At 39.8% G+C, this 21,279-nt stretch overlaps 1 protein-coding gene and 1 long non-coding RNA gene across 7 annotated transcripts in view; one reads left to right on the forward strand and one right to left on the reverse strand.

Annotated features, from left to right (window-relative positions):
• DAG1 (dystroglycan 1) overlaps nucleotides 1-21,279 on the forward strand; it is a 100,795-nt gene that overhangs the window by 46,808 nt on the left and 32,708 nt on the right. For 5 of the 6 annotated variants that reach the window (XM_044451688.1, XM_044451683.1, XM_044451684.1 and 2 more), the window contains exon 2: nucleotides 16,328-16,728. In XM_044451688.1, the coding sequence (XP_044307623.1) occupies nucleotides 16,450-16,728 (279 nt within the window). In that variant the 5' untranslated portion in view covers nucleotides 16,328-16,449. Of the gene's footprint in view, nucleotides 1-14,833; nucleotides 16,044-16,327; nucleotides 16,729-21,279 lie in introns of those variants that run through there. The other variant, XM_044451682.1, reaches the window with a different exon arrangement.
• Nucleotides 2,726-19,727, reverse strand: LOC123034349. Its single transcript, XR_006416728.1, has 4 exons — nucleotides 19,286-19,727; nucleotides 18,038-18,165; nucleotides 14,205-14,296; nucleotides 2,726-3,013 (listed from the first exon to the last, which is right to left on the reverse strand). It is a non-coding gene; the product is annotated as an uncharacterized LOC123034349 (long non-coding RNA).

A 21,279-nucleotide genomic window follows, 5' to 3' on the forward strand; every position in this document is an offset into this window, starting at 1 on the left:
TTCTAGGGAGTGGAGGAGAAGGAATGTAATTTAGCTGTTAGGCATTGAAAAAATGGCAAGAGAAGAGTTCATTCTCTGCCGTGAAAACACTTTGCAAAGTGATAACCTATTCTGGAGCACATTTTTCCACTGGCAGAATGTTTAAATGTCTACAGATAAAGGGTTTTGGAACAAAATTTATGGCTTGCCTGTTTCTGTAACTTATATAAAATTTAAAGGCAACTGACTCATAGATCAGTCTTTTGCCCAGCAAAGCAAGAAGGCTGCAGACCATTACTTGAAAGTATCCTTAGTTTTCCTGTGTTGATACTAGCTGGAAGGACTAAATCTTTCTTTTCTTAGTTCAATAGCATTTCCATTTTCAAGACGGCAAGGGGCGGCATAGAAATGTTATAGTAATAATAATAATAATAATAATAATAATAATAATAATAATAATAATAATATAATTCCCTGTATCAAAAACTAGCAACAAAACAGAATGCACATTATAACTATGCCTGACTTTGTCAGCTTTTAGAGACATTTGGGTGGTAGATACTGTTCAAAAGAGAATGCTGATCCTGATGGCAGTCAGAAGTCATATTCATGTACTTCTCAGTCAGTGTTCATTTGTTCCTAGTTCCCGAATACACAGCAGCCTGAAAACTGCTACTCTTTTCTATTTTGGAGTGCAAGTGTTATGCTTCTCCTTTATTTCTGCAGCCCTTTGAGGTGGTTTCTGAAGTTGTCCAAGCCTACCCATTGAGGCATTGGCTGAGTGGATGTTCAAGCCTTGGTTTCACAATACCAAACAGACACACTGTCCCTTCCTGCCATATTCAGAAATGAAACAATATCAGCCCCCAGTGTAATATAAGGCATGTATACATTCCCTTGTAGAGGTCTTCCACATTTGGGATTAGCACCCTGCAGATTCAGTCTGATGCTGTTATTCCCGAAGTAACAAGAAAATGGGTAGGAATAATGGTCATGATCAGATTTACAGCATGAACTGCCTATGATAATTAACTTGTAACATGGAGCTACTGCTGTTCCACACCCAGGGGCTGGAAGTGGCTTATCTTGTAAGCCTCTGTTTTAGAAAGAACATTAACTTTCCTGTGGCATTGGCTTTTAAACCTGAACCTACAAAGCTGCACAAGGGCAACAAGCTCAAGTCATTGTAAAACAAGAATAACAAGGACTTTCATTACAATTGGGTATTTGGTTGCAGTGTCTGCTGTTTTCCTGAACACTTCATGTACAGAGCTAACCCCAATGTAATAAGCAGTACAGCTTTGCTTGCATGAGGGACATTTTGAAGAAAAGTAAATAGCACTTCATTTCCCCCCACCTTTCACCCATTCTTCTCCTATCCTCTCCCCCTCTGTGGGTGGTTTTTCCTTGTGGCTCACCAAGCACCTGGAGTGTCACTGCTTGTTTACTATTAGACTGTTAAAGTTGGCTTCCATCTATCACCCACACTGCATCTTTTAAAAAAGCACCAGATGTATTGTACTGCCTCACCCAAACAGTAATTTAAATTAATTTAACTGTAAGCATACGGTGTGAACACAGTGGGAAATCAACATAGTGAATGGTATTCAGGGAGGCTTCCAGCAGAGATTGTGCAAGTGTTCTATTAAAGTTTGGAAAAGAATTCAGTTTTTTGGGATTTTTGATTCATACAGATCAGTATTAGATACACAATATTAAAAGTAGATGAAACAACCACTGGTACTGGGGAGGTGAAAAATGATAAAACTGGTTGGATTGTATGTGTTTTGCTTGTATACATATACAAGCACACAAATGCTTGCACTGCTGTATATAATGGTACTTATTAGCCACAAAGTGGCTGGATGGACCACTTGTAGAAAACATTGTTTATTTTTATGTTCTTTAGTTTCAAAAACAATTGCAACAATCTGGAGGTGAATATTATGCATAAATTGTGTTAGTAGCCAAACTCCTTAAAGAAAAGGGAATATGAGAAAAAACAAAGAATGCTATGGAATTCCATGATAGCACCTGCCTACTTAGTCATGGTTAGGAAATACCTTTATTTGGATCAGCAAGTTTTAGTTGGTCCTGATCAAGTATTTCCCACTTGTAGATTTTGGATTAAAGTATTTCAGGTACAGTGGTACCTTGGCTCATGAACTTAATCCATTCCAGGACTCTGGTTGTGAGCCAAGTTAAATTTCCCCATAAGGTTCAATGTAAATAAGGTTAATCCGTTCTGTAACTATTTTTTTTTTTAATCAGAAAAATGTGAAGCAAAGTGACAGCAACAAAGATCACAGCCATTTCCCCACCCTGAGCACAAGTGCGGCCATCTCCTTGCGCTTGTCATCCCTGTACGCGCCCGTCATCCTGGTGCGCTGGGGCGGGGAGACTGGCCCAAAGGCAGGCGCAATGTGGGGAGAGACAGGTGCAAATGCAGGCGTGCTGCGGGGGAGAGATGGGCGCGCTCCTGCAGGAAAGACGGGTGCAATCTCGGCCATCTCCCCCCACCCACCCCCAGCACGATCGCAGCCATCTCCCCACTCAGAGAGGTGGGGAGATGACCACAATCGCGGCTGCCATGGAGTTCACAGTGTGGAGTTCGCGACCTGAGTCAAAATGTTTATGAAATTTTTGTTCACAACCCAATTTGGTTGTGAACTGAGGTGTTCATGAGCCGAGGTACCACTGTATATAAAAAGAAGAGCCTATGAACTTGAAGTAGTGTAAACAGTATTGACCAACAGGCAGCAGTGGAAAATCTGCATTAATCACTAGCCTGCTTTCTCTTCTAGTCCCCTGTAACCTAAAAACAGGAAATGTGTAGTGGAGAGTCATTTAGATCAGAATGGTTCAAGCAATGATAGTTTACTTACTCTGGCCAATGGCACTTTTTCTTATAACAATGTGCTGAACTTGTTGAATTATTTAGTGACTTTAGTTGTTGCAGCCTCCTGTCTTCAGGTAATGGACAGACAGATTCTGTGAGATACAGCAGTAACATCTGCTTGTTTACAGCAGGCAACTGAAAGATGAAATACAGAGAAAGAGGGCATTACAGTTTTCAAGGAAACTTACAGGAAATCACTGGAGGCAGAAGCTTTGGACATAGACAGAAATAGAAAGGAAGTGTTTGCCTATGATAGGTGAAGTTTTGGGACACAGAAAGGCAGGAATAAAAAGGCAAATCAGAGTTAGATCAAGGGTGTCATTTATAAATGTAATCCTTTTTATAGACACTACAAATCATGAAGAGCAGTAACGTAAAAGCAGAAATTCTTGGGATTCTGCTGCATTTGTTTCTGCTAAATTCTATGTGCATAAAACCCTGCTCTTGCCCCTCAGTTTTCCTTGATTCTGTTCTGCAGATGTTTGTTAATCAGAACCAATACTGTACAGGAACTGTAACCAAACTGCTTAATTTTTAGCATTGAAGTAGCAAAAAGGAAACTTCCAAGCATCACCACGTGTTTTAGCAGAGAATATTGGGCCAATCTTTGCCTATCAGTATATCCTTTTTCAGTTTTGTCTGGTGAGTAAAATGTCAACATTAACTGTGCTATTTACAGGGCAGGATATTATACTGCAGTATATTCCATAGATAATATTGGCTTCTACTGAGCTACTAAGTGCAATACTAAATTAGCTTTGACCTCTAAAGCAAAGGCCTTCTTACATGTTGAGTATGGTTCAGCAGGAATCATGCTTTAGCCAACTGACTTTTGTTAAAGGCCAGAAAATGTCTTTCTCATACATTTACAACATAGTAAAATTATACTTGGTGACTTCTTTCTTACTACCTTCTCCATCCATTTGCCATATATGGGTTGAGTAGCTGTTACATGCTGCTTTGACTCTTTGGAATAAGATTGAGGTAATGTAGGAAAAATTTGTGCATATCATTTAACAGAACTGTAAAAATCCCTGGTGATTTGTCACTTGAACACCTATTATTTCAGTGGTTCACTGGTGTAGTGGTTAAAGGGGTAGGACTGGGACTCAGGAGATCCAGTTGCCCCTCAGCCTTGGAGCTCACTGGGTGACTGTACTGGCAATGAGGGTGGCAGTTGTTCTTGGTGCGCACTCACAGGTTGCACCAATCTGAATTCCAAGTCAGAGAATGAAGGGGTGTAGATGGGGAGATCTTGAAAATGTGGGGCTCCAGACTCTGAAATGAAAGAAGTGGTGCTTATCTCAAGGGCATTCTCCCCAAGTGCTCAGGCAGGCTCTGAGAATAACCAGGATGCACAGTTGTTGGGTGGGGGCATGGGAGAGGAGCTCTCAGAAACTGGTATGACTTTTAACCTGATGACACAGTGTCAGGAGAAGAAGGGCCAGCCAAGTAGAGAAAAGAGGAGTGCTCACTTCCAGATGGGCCTGTCAGAAGGGATAGGGCCCAGACACATTCAACAGGAGGGTTTCTGAAAGTAGTTGCTTAGAATGGGTTCAACAAACTTCTCTGTGCATGCTCAGAGATACGTTCTGTGGTGAATGCATGCAGTACATTTATTGGTTATCCTTTAGTGAATTAAAGAGCTTGTTGCCTTGAATGTATGAAGGGAGGAAATCTTGGTGCATGGCACTTTGCACCAGTCACAATGTTGTTGTGAGTCGTTGTGAGGATAAGATTGAGAGGGGAAAGAAAATTATATAAGCTGCCTTGAGTTCCTTGAAAGGAAAAAACAGGATATAAATACAACAAGGAAATAAAATATCCTACTCAGTTTAGATTTGGTCCTTCAGTTTCATGCTTGTGCTAAGCAAAGTGGAAGTAAAGCTCCAGGTCTGTGAGCAAATGTCAGGGTTATATATACTTTACATATTTTGCAAGAGTATTCTCTCACAGAACTATTTGCTTCTGTTTTTATAATTGTATGATTATAGACGATTTTCTTTTCCAAGATCTAGAGCAGTGTAAGAAAAGAGTACAAAGCTTGATATTGGGGGTTTAGGTGTAGAGGTGATGGCAAGAGGAATGGGACATAAGGCTCCGTGCTTTTATAGTGTAGGTGTCTCCAGCAGTCACCTGGGATGTTGGTCTTGGAGTGCATCAATGATGAGCAGTTTTCCAAAGCTGAGGCTTCTGAGCACATACCTTAGTTGATGGCTGATGAGAGGTTGGCTTTGCTTCTTGTTCTGGTCTTTGAAAATAACATTTGGATTATTTTGATCCTGTGCTTCAGGGCAGAGGCAAGAAAGGTGACTTTTGAACTAATGTATATTATTTAATCTTCCAAATGGTAATATACCTGCTGTGAGTCCAGTACTGTTTGAGATGTTTGTAAAATGCATGTACTGAAGAAACATAGGATCAGTTAGGCTGTAATACCCCATTTATCTTCACTTATCCTTAGTTTTTTAAAAACATATGTTTAACTTACTGAACTTCTGCAGGCTAATTTATCCCTATTGAAATGTTGATATGCTTGGACCCACTGAACCCTAACAGCAGTGCTTTTTTTGTAAAAAAAAAAAAAAAAAGCCAGAACTCACATCTTGTTAATCTTTTATTTAGGATTTTTTCCAGGGTAATCTTTTATTAGCAGGACCAGTGGTTGAGAAGTAATTAGTAATGTTTTTCATTTTTAAATTTGGGGTCACACTTTTACACTAAAAATTAAAAAAAGATGTTCAATTCACCAACTTTTTTTAAAATAAAGAAATTATTTACCTTTTGCACATAGCCAGTCACTCTACACACACCAGCACTGTGTAATGAAACAATGGTCGCTGCCTGCAGTAAGCACTCAGTGCGCGACCACATGATCAATCACAAGCCGAGCAGTGTCACAAGCCGAGCAGTACCATCACAACCAGCGCGGACACACAAGCAGCCCGCATGCACTATTTTAATGATTTTGCCACCAACCTGCTACGCCCGACAGGGCGATTCAAAATCACATGGAAAAATCTGTCGAAAAAAGGTGCCAGAACGCCGTTCCGGTGCGTTCTATGACAAAAAAAGCCCTGCCTAACAGTATTGATATTTTTTAGAATGCATTGTAATTGCCAGTAAAAAAAATCGGTTTCTATTCAAATCACTTTGAAATAAAAAAAAAATTATTTACAGGTTGGACTTAGAAGGGGATCCAGAGCTCCAACAGAAAATTGTTACTGTCAACAAAAAAGCAAACAAAATAGATGAGGGTACTGATCTATGTAATGTTTATGCTTAGTTCAGTCAACACTAGTACTTCTCAGTTATAAAATTGTAAAGTTTTACAGATTCAGACATGCAAACATATGTTCTTATGACATAAATCACACATAAGAATGCAAAAGGAGCTGTAAATGATGTTTTTAATGATATTCAGAAGTTGAACAAAAAGGGGTTCCAGAAATGCTTTTTGGGGTGCCATTTGATCTTTGGATCACTTTAGCTCCCTCACCATGGCTGTGCCTCTGTTCCCTGCTAAGATTCAGCTGACACTTAGAATATATAAAGCTTTGGTTAATGAAAACATTAAAAGCCATACTGGATCAAACCAAGGTCCATCTAGTTCACTATTCTGTTTGCACCATGGCCAACCAGCTTCCCCTTGGAAATTCACAAGCAGAAAAATCCTCCTACCCATGTTCTGCAAAAACTGCTGTAATATGTGTTGGGCTGTGTTTACATATATCCTCATCCCCCAGAATATCAGACAGAATAATCCTATTGGCAGGGAAGATGTTGTGGCAGAACTTACTATCACTTCCTTAAAGCCTACTGGCTTGCTCAAAGCAGAAAGGGCTTTCTTTGCCATTATTCAGTTGTTTCTTCTCCACTTGTGGGGAGGGAATTGCATATGTTAGCTCCAGGGTTGGCATATCTTAGGGCCTATTTTCATGTTGTGTCAAGTAGCAAAGGCTCTTAGGATTGTGCGAATCCTGAACATACTCCCAAAATGTCCTGTTTTGGCCCTCATTCCTGATAGCAGGACATCAGCAGAACAACTGCACCAGCAGAGCTTTCCATGAGTGTACCCAGCAACATATATGACATTGTAACAGTAGGCATCCCTCTCTCCTTTCCTCCTGCTTTAGGATTGTGCCTCAGTCACATACTGCACCACTCAGATCTCAGTCATATACTGCACCACTTTCTGAGATGCCGGTAAAGGACAGGGTAAAAATGCTTTAAATAAATAAATAATTTTACACATTTCCACTGTGAAACTCTCCCTGCATTTAAGAAAATATATTATGGCCAAGCTGCATAGTAGTGGTTGGCATCTCTAGATTTTCTCCCTAATTCAAAATCTGAATCTTCTGTCTTTTCATACCCTGAAATGTAGGTGTGGGCAGAATGAGGAATGAATTTGCATTTACATTTTAATAAACTTTCTCACTAACTTAACAGTAAGCTTTGTTACTATCTTAATGTACACTGTACATTATATTTCAATAAACTTGTTTTAAATTGTATGTAATTTTCATATTCTACTTTCAGTGCCTTATTAAACTATTGCCCCTCTTCAGATTTTATGAGCCAAATACTTGACTTCTACATTCAGTATTAGGCAAGGTCAAAATGACTATTCCATAGTGCATTTTTCTCCCTGTTTTACTAATACAGTGTGTGACTAATGCCCTCTGAAATAAGTGGGACCTAGTAGCACTGGGTTTAGAGTGACTCTGCTTGGGATAGCATAAACTATCATACATGTAGTTTATGTAGGGACATACCATCCTCAAGTATAAAGCACAGGCACATGCTTTCCCTTCCCAGTTCCCTGTAACACATAAGAATATATTTGTGCTACTTTTCCTTGTCCTTACTCCAGTGAGCTCCAAGCAGCTTTCAGCTTTCCCAGTCTGAGAAGGAGGTTGTGCTGAGAGAGATTTTCAACCTCATAGCTTAACAAGAACTAAAACTCATTGTTTTCCACATTGAAGTCAAGCACTGTAGCCATATACTATGCTGGCTCTGACTAAACGCAAAGTATTGGTGCCTCAGGAATTCAGGCATGTGCCCTATTAAAAATACAACAAGAAGCCAAGGGGAGCGTGAGGGAAGGAAACCACAGACCCTATGCACATAGGGCTCTACTCCTGCTTCCTAGCATTATTCCACATGTCTCATGATGGTGTGATCATTTATTGATTCCCCTGGTAACACAGAAATTCAAGCCTTCCGATTGTATGCACAGAGGGGTAAGACTATCTTGATTTCCCCACAGCATGGAGAAATGCATTTCCCCACACCTGGGTGGATCATCCTGTCCAGCCATGGCTCATCTGGAAAGCTGAGAAAGTAATAGGCACCACCATAAATGGGTTGCCACAGAAGGCATGGCTGATTACCAAGAGCAGTCAACCTGCCCCAAAGGCTTACATATAAGACAAAGATAGGGTCTGCACTTGTTGGTTACATTGACAAACACAAAACCGAATTGCCTTGAAGTCAACTTGATGAAACAAGATATATTGATCTTATGAATTATACTTAACTCAGTTGATTAAAACAAAAACAGACTATTTTGTTCGAGTTTATGTTAATAAAAGTCACCCCTCTTCTCCCCCATCCTTTCTTTACTCTCTTCACATTTGGACGAGATCCATGATGAAGTAGCCTTATGTATGTTCTGATTAGTTTATTGAACTAGCTTTTAGTTCATCTTTGCATCTTTAGTTCATGCTTGCAGATGTACTCTGAAAAGACCAGACTCTTAAGACTACTTTCATGTGCTGGTCATAGCCTGCATTACTTGTGAAATCACTTGTAACAAGATGTTCCTGAAGACCTAGTCCATGTTCTACATCACCACCCAGATTTTTAGATGCATCTTTCTTGCCAGAGCAGCAGAATGGTGTCTTGCACAGTTACTAGCAACTTTGTCTTAAATGGTATAAACAGGCTACTGCAGCAGAATTTGGAAGGGATGTGTATTGTTTGTTTCATTATTCATGTCCATTTCCCAGTAGTCATATAAATAGAAAATTTGAGTGACTCGAAACAAGCACTGCTTGTCTTCATGGTATTGCTTGGTTTATACACAATCCAATTTATACTAGTCCTTCTTACTGTTACATAGCTCTTACACACCTGTTAGCAAAGCCAGTCCAAGCAGTGTTGCATCAAGGGGGAATTTAACTATGGGCTTCAGCGCTTGTGCAGAATTCTCAGTAAGTGCAGGTTCACTTGAAGAACAGGCATAGGGACATTGGCAACTGCCTTACTCTGGGCTTACTTGGGTTTGCACAGGCACAGAGGAAGGAGTGGCTTATTTCCCCTGATGTGTGCTGGTCACAGCCTGCCTAATTAGCTTAGTGACCTTCACTACACAGGTTGTCGGGATGCCTAAATTGACTGAGTGGCTGGGATGTGTTGTACCCTGAAATCCTAGAACAAGCACTGGGTTTCAGAATGACTTCTAAACCATCCCATCCGTGCATGCATACCAGGTTTAGACATCATGACAATCCATGCCTAGCAGTGGTAACAAGGCTAATCAAGAGGCTCACAACTGGCACACATGAGGAGAGGAAACAAGACAAACCAAGCAAATTTCTGTAATTGTGTGAATCCAGTCAATGAATTTAATGATTGGACTACCTAGCCCAGTATTGTCAACATTAATCCAGCTTGCACGTTGTTGTTAAATCATGGTTTATATTTATTTTATATATTTTTTGAATTAAACAAAAATGTGGATTGTTGGAAATGTAGCAGGAGCAAGTGTGTGTGCTGGTTCCTGTGTACTTTTCTGCTCCAGCAAAAAAACCCCAATGAGTTCAAACTTTGGGTTGTTCCCTCCCGACACTGTAGAGTTCTGGGCGCAGGTGCCAGAATAAACACCCTACCACCCTATGGTATCCCTTATTTATTTATCAGAGCAGGCACACACTGGGAACAGCATACTTACTTCTTCCACTTCATTTTCAGCAACCTTGTGTTCCTTGACTGGGTTGCTGATGACATACAAATGAGTCACTTTTCCTGTTCACATAGTGCAACAATGCATCTTAGGTTAATATACTTGTGAGGAGCTGAAGTGTGTAAGTCTTGACCAAGGTGTCCATGGCTTGCTTATTGTATCATCCAAACCCAGTCAGAGCAGCTTATTTGAGTCATAATCTGTTTTAGGCTTCTGCTAGGGTTAAATAGCCAACGGTGGACTTCCATGTGCTAAAGGAGGTACTCTACCACTGAAACACTAATAAGGAAAATGCCAAAGAGAAATTGCTAAACAGACATTGCAACATTAAAATTGGAATTAACTTTAAATTGTATCTTTAAATATATACACCATGGATTTAATTGTATTCTAATGGCATCTAAACACAAAATATGAAAAATTTAGGATACTGTAGAACTTCTGATTATATGGTGTTTAAAACATATTTTGTACTAGATAGGAAATATTATCTTCCTCACATATTGTTGGTAACTTAGAAACACAGAAACAGAATGAGTCAGAAGGGGTCTCCCTGGCCATCTAGTCTGACCCCCGGCTCCAGCCGGCTCAGCTCACAACATGCCCACCATAAATAACTTATTTATTTAGAAGCGACAGTTACTTGATAGTACATATGAGCCCCAGTGACAGATAGTATAAATACATAAAATAGATTTATTTTAATTTCTAGAGAGGTAGACACATTAGTCCATTGTCAAAACAACAGTTTTGTGACACTTTCAAGATAGGTTGCTAAGAATAAATGAATTGGGCTGTTCCTATAAAAACGTGTTCTCAACCTATTTTCATTAGGTTCTCAACCTAATGCTTTCATTAAAGAAATTTGGAAGTGACTATACTGTTGTATAACTCAAATCCACTTGGCCATCTACAAAACAGCCCTTATTTTGGCGATTTCTTTGTTCAAGATGTTCTACTTAAAAAAATAATGTTGTGCCTTTGCCTGTTTGCACAATACCAGAGATGTTTGAAGTACTGCATGTTTTTCACTTCAGAACATTCATTATCTGGTGTCCTTCTCTAGTCTACTTGATTACATACCTAGAAATGTGATTAGCAAGACTAATATTTGCATAGTAACCTTGGCCCTAAAACATCCCAGAGAGTCACAGTGTAAAACTTCCATTTAGTAGGACTTTGGTCTAAAGATCTTACATACTTTTTGTGTTAGAGTGATGAGGAAAATAATTTAGATTAAGAAGAAATTTCAGATGAAAGGACCTCCCAGTTTAGCTTTCAAGCTCTATGAAAGACTGAGTTCTGTTAATATATAAATTCAGAAACTGGTTCAGGAGAGGCTAGTTTGTCAAGGCATATTAGCATCACTGATGAGTGTTATACACAAAGATCTACATGAGCTTGTGTTCTGTATATTCATCTTGGAACAATTTGTATTAAAGGTCATTTGAATAAGGATGTGTTCATTGTGGCTTGGAGCAGGTTTTCTGTAAAAGCTTTAATGCGACCTAATTGCAGTGGGATTGAGACATGTATAATATATAATATATATTATTGTAATATATATATATATTGTCTGGTCCTATGAAAATGGAAAGTTCTTCACATAATTTTGGAAGGAAATGTTTTAAAGGCTTCTTGGGGCCAATGCTATGTTCTGTTATTTCCAATTTTGTTTTAAGATTGATCTGTTCTTTCAGAGTAGTTTTGCTTGTAGTTGATGTGTTTGTAATAAAGCATTTATTTCCATAGTATGAACAGAGCCCTCCTCCTCCGTATTTTATTATTTATTAAATTTCTCTACCACCCATAGCCAAAGCAGTTTACAAAAGGTAAAAACAATAAAATACAATAAATAAAACAACTAACAAGAGTTAAACATTAATTTAAAATAGCATTAAAACATTAAAACAGTAAAAGACCATTTAAAAGACCCAACCAAGAATAAAAGGCCACCTGGTTAAAGGGTTTTGTGTGTGTGTGGGGGGGGGGTTGTTCGTTTTTGGTAATCTCATGAAGTATTACTACCAAAACTGCTCCATGTTTCCTTTAGTTGTGAGTCTGAGCTAAAAAGTAAGGGGTATTTTCACATAGTGGCAATTCAAGTGATGATGTGGGAGGCCTAGAGCTGTATGGAAATTCACTGCAGCATTTAATTTCAGGTCCTACTTGTAGGAGACAGAGATGAGCACCACCCTCTTACAGCTTTTGGGCTAACAGGGTAAAAACTGCAGGGACTCCTTTCCTTTTTCTTGCTACTTGTAGATCTTTGTTCCTAACACTTAAAAGAACATGCTGAAGGTGGATGGACTTACATCACTTTAACTATTGAATTAGCTAAGCTTTTTAAAAAGCTGGTATCTGTCACATATTGTGAGGCATATGTACAAAGTAATAGACCCTTGAGATAGAATTCAGAATGAAAAAGATTTTACAAACTAATTTGTAAAATCTAATTTTAAATAGATATTTAAATTTTGTAAATTGTAGGCATTTCCTAGACAGCAGTACATATTGATTTTTATAACAATTAAAACATTGGTTCCCATCTAAAGCCTTTAAACTATGTAGCACCATTATCCAACCCACAAGAGGTGTACTGTACTCTACAACTACATTTGTTTAGGGCAGGAATGAGCATCCTTTGGGCTTCAGGGATCTGCACTGTCACCCAGACTTCACTCAGGCTGCAGCTCTGCCACCATCATACCACTGAATTTGCAGGTGGAAAGGTGATTAAATATGTGTGTTTGGGGCTTGTCTTGCATATGACCTTGCTACAGACCCCTGTAGTTCAAAGCTGCTTGTTATAAGCTGGTAAAAAGGGCCTCTTAATCTGAAATAGCTTGGATTTCATGGCTTCACTGACAACCATGGTTCATGCAACCATTTCCCTTTATTACATCAAGTGAAAAGACTCTGCTAGCTGATTCCAACAAGTAGTAAATATCTCCTCCAGAGAAGTAGTCTCAGCTTTCTTAAAGGAAGAAATGGTGATAGGATCACTCCTGAAAAAAACCTGCATTAGATTTAGAAATTCTGAAAAAAGATGTCTGAGTATGAGGTGGCCATTCAGCTGCAAGAACGCTTTACTTTGTTGTCAAGCCTGGATTTGGCACAAGAATTACCTTGGTCATGCTGATGGATGATGTATGTTGAGAAACAGATGGAGCAGTAAGAGCCTGTTGAGTCTCTTGGACCTCTCAGTACCATTTTCCGATATACCCTTCTTAGTAGACTGTCTGAATTGGGGACTGGAGGTACAGTATTAAGCCATTTTGGCAATCCTTTGGTAAACATTTTTGTTTACATTTGCCTTCATCTTTTCCTCTACATTTCCTTTCATACTTCTGTGCTCAGGAAAGCTGTTTTCATGCCCTAGTTGTGTTTATGTCCTCACTTTTAAACTCGATAACTAAACTTCAGTTAGAACTGGCCTCAACTTGCTTCTGCTAGCATGAGGGTATAAAGAAGCAGCTGTTTAGTGATGTATGGTGTCCAACCCATAAACCTCTGAGCCAAAATTATTGGTGCAGTACTACATCCAGTTAGACGTGATCCTTCCCTTTTTCGGGTCTAACCACTCTTCCATCATTTCTGTTGCTGATAGAATAATATGTGCAGAATGTTAAGCAAGAGAAATACAAAGTGATTTAGAGGTGGCTGTCAAGGATCTCAATAAATAGCAAGAATAGAAATAAATGCCTATTTCCTTTTCTTGGGTGCACAGTTTTAAGCAGTCAAGACTTTCTTTCTTTCTAGATTACTCTCAGGGGGCAGATTTTCCTACTGCTGATAAGAGATGCTCATCAGGTTGTCAGTGTGGAATGAGTACAAAAAATGATCAGAGAAGTGATTGTGAAAAAGGCACTTCGTTGTTGCATATATCATATATCTGCTAACTTAATATCAGTTTTAAAAGGCTTGTCAGCAGTATAGAGCCAGTCTAGCTGGGAAGCAACTCTTAATTTTAGATTGTTGGAAACTGCCCAGAGAGCTTCAGCTATGGGGCAGTTTAGAAAAGAAAAGAAAAATATAATTTTTACTGAGGGTACAAATAAGTAACTTTAAGACACACTTTGCATAAATATATGTACTAGGAATATATTTTGAATGCCACTATTGACATCCTGGTTAACTCTTAGCACCTATATTTACCGTAATGCTTTGTATTACCCCTTGTAGTATGTTTTTATTTAAATAAAAAATTTCAACCTAACACATAAATGTGCTTATTGCAGAAATTAATTTACCCAGATTTCCTTGCTATTCTCAGTTTGATGGCTAATGTGTAGATTTGTCAACAGATATTTTTAACAGTCAAAATGTGAATACTACAAGCTTATGTTGACTTACCATTGACTAGCCTTTCTTCAGCCACATTGACTGGAGATGAAGTTGTAGTCAAACATCTGATAGGCATCAGATTGGAGAAGCCTGCCATAGATCTATAAATATATGATGCATGTCATTATGTCAGAGCCCATCAAAGCTTGCTCGATGAAGTTGGACAGTTTGCTTTTAACTCACATGGCATATGATGAAACTGTGCACCTGCTTTTAATAAAGACCCATAATTCTATGGCTAAATACTTACTATTTAGACCAGTACACCTGCAGCCTGGCTGCTAGGTTTCAAATATATCATTCTCCTTGCCTAAAGGGTAACAATAGGCACTTGACTGTATTTTGCAAAGTAGTAGAAACCTTAACATTTGAATGTGTTTCCATTGCTGTAGCACTGCAGACAGGACAAAACATTTTAAAACTTGTTTGTACTTGAACAGATGTTATATTTGCTACTAATACTTCTCCTTGGTACAGTTAGAGATCTAGTTGTTGCACTTGTTTAGAACACCATAAATTAAAGTTTCCTGCAAGGCTTATGATACTTCAGTAGCAGTTCACAAATTTTGGCTGCCCTTGATGACCTAGCAAAAATTGTGATTGCCAGGACCTTCTTTTTGGTGCAGCCTTATGCACATTTACTCTGAAATAAATTCCATTGTGTTCAGGAGGGCTTAATCCCAGTTAAGTGTCTATTGTAGAAAACCTCCAGAATCAAGTTACATCTTCATAAGAAATTTTTAGAACCTAAGGTTGTGATACCAGTGCTATGATTTAAAGGAGCCTTCTGCTACTTGATGGCACTGAAAGTCTTGCTTTTGATGGTTTTTCAGAGCAAACACTAGTCTAGTTTATGAGTTACCTATGGTTGAAGCCTGTGTTTTAACAAGTGCACGTAGCTCAGTGTAGTTATATAAATTATAATAATGAGACTGCTTGATGATGTAGATATTTTTCATTAAGTGAAAGAGACAAGCCTGCTTCATATTTGAAACTTTTTTAAAAAGTGTGATGCCTGGCCTGATTGTTTGCTATAATGGGATCTGAACATTAGAATATGCCCTCATTCATATAAATATATGAAGGGACTGTTAAAGATCCAGAATCGAATTTATTATTTGTGTGTTGCATCAAACGTGTCTTTGTTTTAGAATATGAAAGTATACTTGAAATTGTTTCAGTATAACAGTAAAGTGTGGAGGTAGCGTGCCTTAAAGGGGAGCACTGAATGAAAGTGCATGCCATACAGATTTATGTTTATACATCTGATAACTGTAGAACATAAAGCAAATGTCTAGGGGCTGCTTTACACAAGATGAAATTCCATCACTCCTGTCACCCTCGTGCAGGAAGTTCAGTGTTTGTAGAAGTGTGCAGGCTTGTCAGTTTTGTCGCACGTACATGCAACAGGAAGCCTTTGTTTTGGTAGAGAGTTCCTGCACCATACTCACCTGTCACAGTATGTCTCCCAAACAAGACAGTGGGTATGTGGAATTTCCTACATCGAAGCAGTGCCCAGGTAGGAAGTGAGACCTCATGCATAAAGAGTTATAGATTGTTATAGAAAAATGTCAAACTTGCAAGTTAGGGCAAACTGTTGTGTGCAGAGACCTGAGTAGTGGGACTAAATGGCTGCCAATCTTCTATTTCTTGCCAATCTAACAATTCCTCAATCATTTTGATAACTAACATGTAAATTCCTTGTTCAAGTGTATTACGGTTTTCTTGAAATATCAGCTGCTTCTGAAGTTGTTACACTATTTCATCCCTTGTTCACATTCTTTTGTGATTTTGGGGAATGAATATCCTAGAAACATCTGATACTGCAGCACTGCTGAAGCCAAAATGGTAAAGATCAGATCAGTAATCTGGGTGTGGGTTCACTGGGAACACCATCCCAAGGGGGTTTAAGTTTAATAAGGGCATTTTGAGTGGAGGAGGGTCAACTGTACCCTGGATGAAAACATCTCTGGGCCAGTGCAAAAGCTGTAGATTTTAAAAAGCAGGAACCCAAGGCTTCAGCTGCTGAAAGGCTTCATTTCCTAAGCCAGCTGACAAACATTACTCAGAGGAAAGGTCATAATACAGTCTGCCTTCACTTGCTGAATGACTTGTGTATGTTCCCCTTTCAGGTACCGAAGCTGGCAACAATGAAGCTGGTGTGAAGAACTTGTGACTAACAGCTCTGTATAGCTTACTGGGCCCTGAATCTCATTTTCTAAATAGAACAGTGTACCTGGTACGTTCAGAAAGAATGACTCTTGGATTTGTACAGCTGTCCCCAGTACTGGGGAGGACTTTGCTGGTGTTGATGGTGACTACTACTGTTAAGTGCCATTGGCCCAGTGAAGCCTCAGAAGTTGTACGGGACTGGGAAAACCAGTTAGAGGCCTCCATGCATTTGGTGCTTTCAGACCTTCGAGAAAGTGTGCCAGCAGTGGTGGGAATTCCAGACAGCTCTGCTGTAGTGGGTCGTTCCTTCAGAGTCACCATCCCAACAGACCTTATAGCTTCCAATGGAGAAGTTATCCAGGTGAGAACTAATATTTCATATCGCATCTTGATTCTGTAAATCAATCTGTTTCTTCCTCCATTACAGTGCTTAGGAAATCCTAGATTTGGTGGCTTATGCTCACAAATACTGTAAACACACTGTAACCAGGAAAAGTATGAAAGTATTTTTCAATTTACCTAAAGTAAGCCTATTATGAAATCTGGGCTGGCTTGACAATGGAGGAGTGGAAATGGTAACAAACTTACTCCATCCCAACTACCTTTCATAGGCCTAGGTTTGTAGATGTTTCTTCTGATCTTTTCAGCTAGGAATGGGATGGTGTAGCTTAGTGGCCTGCAATAGCAGGGGGTTGGATTGATGGCCTTCTGGGCCTTTCCAATTCTGTGGATAGGCAGCAGTGATGTAGTTTCTGGCCCTGTATACCATCATACCCCAATGTGCAACAGGGGCTGTTGGTCTCAGCTTGAAAGTATGTATGTATGAATTATATTTATATCCTGGCTTTTCCAAGAAAAGTAAAGTGGCTTACATTAATTTTTTTTCCTCCTCTCAATCTTATCCGCACAACAACCCTGTGAGGTAAGTTGGGCTGAGAGTCTGTGACTGGCCCAAAGTTACCCAGTTACCTCCATGGCTGAATGGGAACTAGAATCCAGATCTCCCAGGTCTCAGACCCGAACTTTTAACCACTACACCACACTGGCTCTGCAGTTGGAGAAGCAGCTGTGATAATGCTATGACACTGCCTTGTGCAGAAAATTTTGCAGTGGCCTGAAAGAGAAGTTCTCTTAGTAGCCAGCTCTTCTGGGTATATTGCATCTCCCTGAACTGATGGACAAATAGCAAATTGCACCAACTGCACTAGAGGCCAAAGGGCTAAGGCTGCACTAGGATGAACCCAGAATAATTTGCAAGGGTCAAATGATTTCCCAGACACTAAGGAAACAAAAGGCACTTGCTCAGTCTGGCATACCTTCTCCTTCCTGTCTTCCCTCCCCATAACTTTTGTTTTTAATGAAAGGGTCACTTGTTTTTCTTGACCATAAAGAGCCAGTGTTTTTAGTAGAGGGAAGAATATAAAAAGGTGTGTGTGACTGACGAGTCATACTTGTGATTGTAGGGATGAAACATGTGAGCTTGTCAACATGAAGTAAAAGATTTGAAGTACCATTCCTGGAAGATTTCAAAACCGAAAATTCAGGTGATTGTAATTTGTCTTGTCCTGTGGATTTCTTGGCATGCTAGTCAGGTGTCTTGTTGCAGGCTGGCAACAAAGGATCTCACTTTTACCCATTCTCATCCATTTATATCTTAAAATACATCTTACCTGAAATTGCTGAAACTTCCACCATTCGTGCAAGAGTTGCTTCAGTTTCCCATGTTCACACAATTGTTTTTCTGGCAACATTGTTCACAATTACATTCATAGGAAGCCAGATGGGTGTTGCTTTACAGCTTGAAGGTCAAGAGAAAGTGATAGGTACTTATTACCAGTAATGGACAAGGATTTGCTTGTAATTTATTAAGTGATTCTCCAGCTGTAAAAGAAGTGGCATGTCTTCCCTTTTAGGCCATGTAGGTTCACTAAGATGCTCTGAGATCTTCAGATGGCATGACTTAGATGGAAGGGGGTTAATAATGGTTAACTTCAGAAGATTCACAAGAGGGCTAAAGACTAAATGTAGATGTAGGACAAAACAGCTTTGCAGATAAGCCTGATTTTTAAGGAAGGAGGAAGTTGAATTTCTTAATAGTTATCATCTGTAAGCTGCATATAACAGGCCATTGGATCTTATTCAGTAATTGTAATAGTATTTAAAGTAGTTGGCTATATGTTTTTTCTAACAAAGGCATGCTTTGAAATACGATTTTCATTTTGAGGACTGGAGGAATAACAGAGCACCACTATCTTGAGGTAATTGGTGAACATTATTCCCATGTTTATGCCTCATTGCAGACTCTTTTTTAGGCATCTGCGCCCTGATATATGCCTATTAAATTGGTCTTTACTATCAGCTGATCTGAAGCATGGGTTACTCATCTGAAAAACTAACTTGTAAAAAATTTGGGCAATGTTGAGCTCTTTACAGTTCTCTGGTATTTTCAGGCATTCTGAAGTATAAATATTAGAATAGGATTCACTATTTTAAATGTGCAAGGCAGTCCAAAGAAACCATTTTGCTTGTCTTCTTTCATTATCCAGAAAATTTTATAGTAGCCTATTTGCTGCCCTCCCATGTGCCAATTACAAATCTGTATTACATCATTAGCATGACCAACATGCCTGTTTTACAAACACTTTCCTTCCTGACCAGATGGAGGTGATTCCTACCAACTGTAGATGTCCATATGTATGGCTCCTTTTCAAGCCTGCATTATTTTGGCATCAGGCTCTCAGGGTCATAGAATCATAGAGTTGGAAGGGGCCAAGAAGGCCATTGGGTCCAACCCCCTCCTTGATTTAGGTCCCTCTGAAATACCTTCTTCTCCTCTCTGTGTGTCTTTGAGGGCTGCCAAAAATGGTACTATGTAATATTTAATGAGCCAACAAAAATATAGCAAATAATGACTTTACCTTTCCTCTTTTGACACACTGTCGAATTAAAATGTCGCAATGATTACTCTGCAGAACAAAAACAAAATAAAAAACTTGATAAATTCCTGGATCTGTGCTTACTTCTTGAAGGGGATGTCTGTTTACCATAAACAGAAGATGAGGTACTGGCTATGTTCACACATAATGCTAAACAATACCACATGGTAGCCTCAAGGCATGGCACCTCACCTTCTGTCCTGTTTTCACCTATTTGCATAGTAACTGCTTCTGAGTATTCCCACAAACCTCCATCTTCCCATGGTGGTACATTTCCCGTCAGCCACCATGCCTGGGAATCAGTCCCAGGTTACCCTGCTCCTGCCTGCCTCACCTGTCTCTCCCCCATTGGCCTGCATGCTCCCTCCAGCCAGTTGCCACCTTTTTTTCTGCTGCCCCATGGAGCCCCCCATCTGCTCATTAGTGTGGCACAATGGCTTTGCAGGGGCAACAGAGCAACAACCCTCCACTGCAGCCACACACCATGCCCATTCATAAGCATGTCTGTGCCCACATACACAGGCACACTTCTCTCCCCTTGCTGCACATTTGCCTGATGCTCCCCCTCACATGTGCAGGACATGCTCACGTTGCCAGGTCTACCTCCCCTAGCAGTCCAGCATACAGAAGCCAGTACGTTTACTAGGCGCTGCTCCAGCAAAGGGCAACAGTGACACAGGAGTGCCTCACTTGGCTGCCCCTACAGTTGCTGTTGCTGGAAGCTCTCCCTTTCTTTTCTGCCAGCATGCACACTCCAGTGCTCACCTGCCTTGCCATCTCACCTCACTGAGATGCCTTTCTTGTGAAGCAGACATCTTGGCAAGGCCTCTCAAGACAGATCCTGCAAGATGATCTCTTGCAAGTCAAGCATTCTAGTGAGGCAAGAAGGTGAGGCTAACATGGCCAGGTGTGTATGGCAGGCATGGTGGCAGCTCGTGGCCAGGCCTCAGACAGTGTGCTGGGACGGAAGGCGGGGAGCACAGAGACAACCAATCAGTTTCCTGCTGCTGACAACTCAGAAGTTGCTAGGCAAAGTGGGGCAGCAAAAAGTGGCAGCTGGAGTGTCTATACTGCAGCGGCCACCCTTGCAAAAATGGGAAAACAGAGGAAAAATATTGCAACTAGTTTCACACATTATGACAAGCAATTTGGAAACATGGAAACCCTAAAACAGACCATTGGCTATTTGTGATGATTCATGGCAACCAAACATGCCACACTTCACTGTGCTTGCTGTATTCACACAAAACGGCAAGCAGTCTCTAGCATGGCTTATCGTTATTTGTGAACACAGCCAGTGGGTGTATTGATGACGATAATAAGAATTATTATAATTTGTTACATTTGTATGCCACCCGATAGCCCATGGGCTCTCTGGGCAGCTTACAAATGAGGGTAAAAACATTCAACATAAGTAGATAAAACCATAAATAGAATAAAACTATAAAATTCAATATTTAGGACAGGAAGTCATAGTGTTCAAAGCAAGCAGCACAGATATCAAATAATAAAATCAAGGTAACTTATAAAAAACAATGCTAAATAAAAACATATTTGCCTGGCATTGGAAGTTCAGTAGCAAGGTGAACTTAGGGTGGTGCTAAACACAGCTCCTCAGAAAAACTAAGGCCCTTCTTGCCATCTCTTCTTTTACTTCACTGGGGGTGGCTCACACAGAAGGGCCATGATGGTTATTGCTTTTATTGAATACTCAAACAGAATCTGTTTTGATTTTTTTAAAACTGAAGAAACAAACTTTTGGTAGGAAGTATTTCTACCGGAGTGGACTACATTAGAGATATAGAAAGGCCCAGCAGAAGCCTTTAAAAAGGTGGTGGAGATGAAACTAACAAAATGCAGAAAACAGTACAACACACTTTTTTCCGGGGACTCTGGGCGAATTTGGAGGCAAAAGCAATTTTTCTGATTTTAACCCATTTCTTTCCCCAAGCCATCTCCATTCTGGATGTGCTTTG

This window comes from Varanus komodoensis, unplaced genomic scaffold (assembly GCF_004798865.1).
Source record: "Varanus komodoensis strain SLA01 unplaced genomic scaffold, ASM479886v1 scaffold6_2, whole genome shotgun sequence".
Classification (NCBI taxonomy): domain Eukaryota; kingdom Metazoa; phylum Chordata; class Lepidosauria; order Squamata; family Varanidae; genus Varanus; species Varanus komodoensis.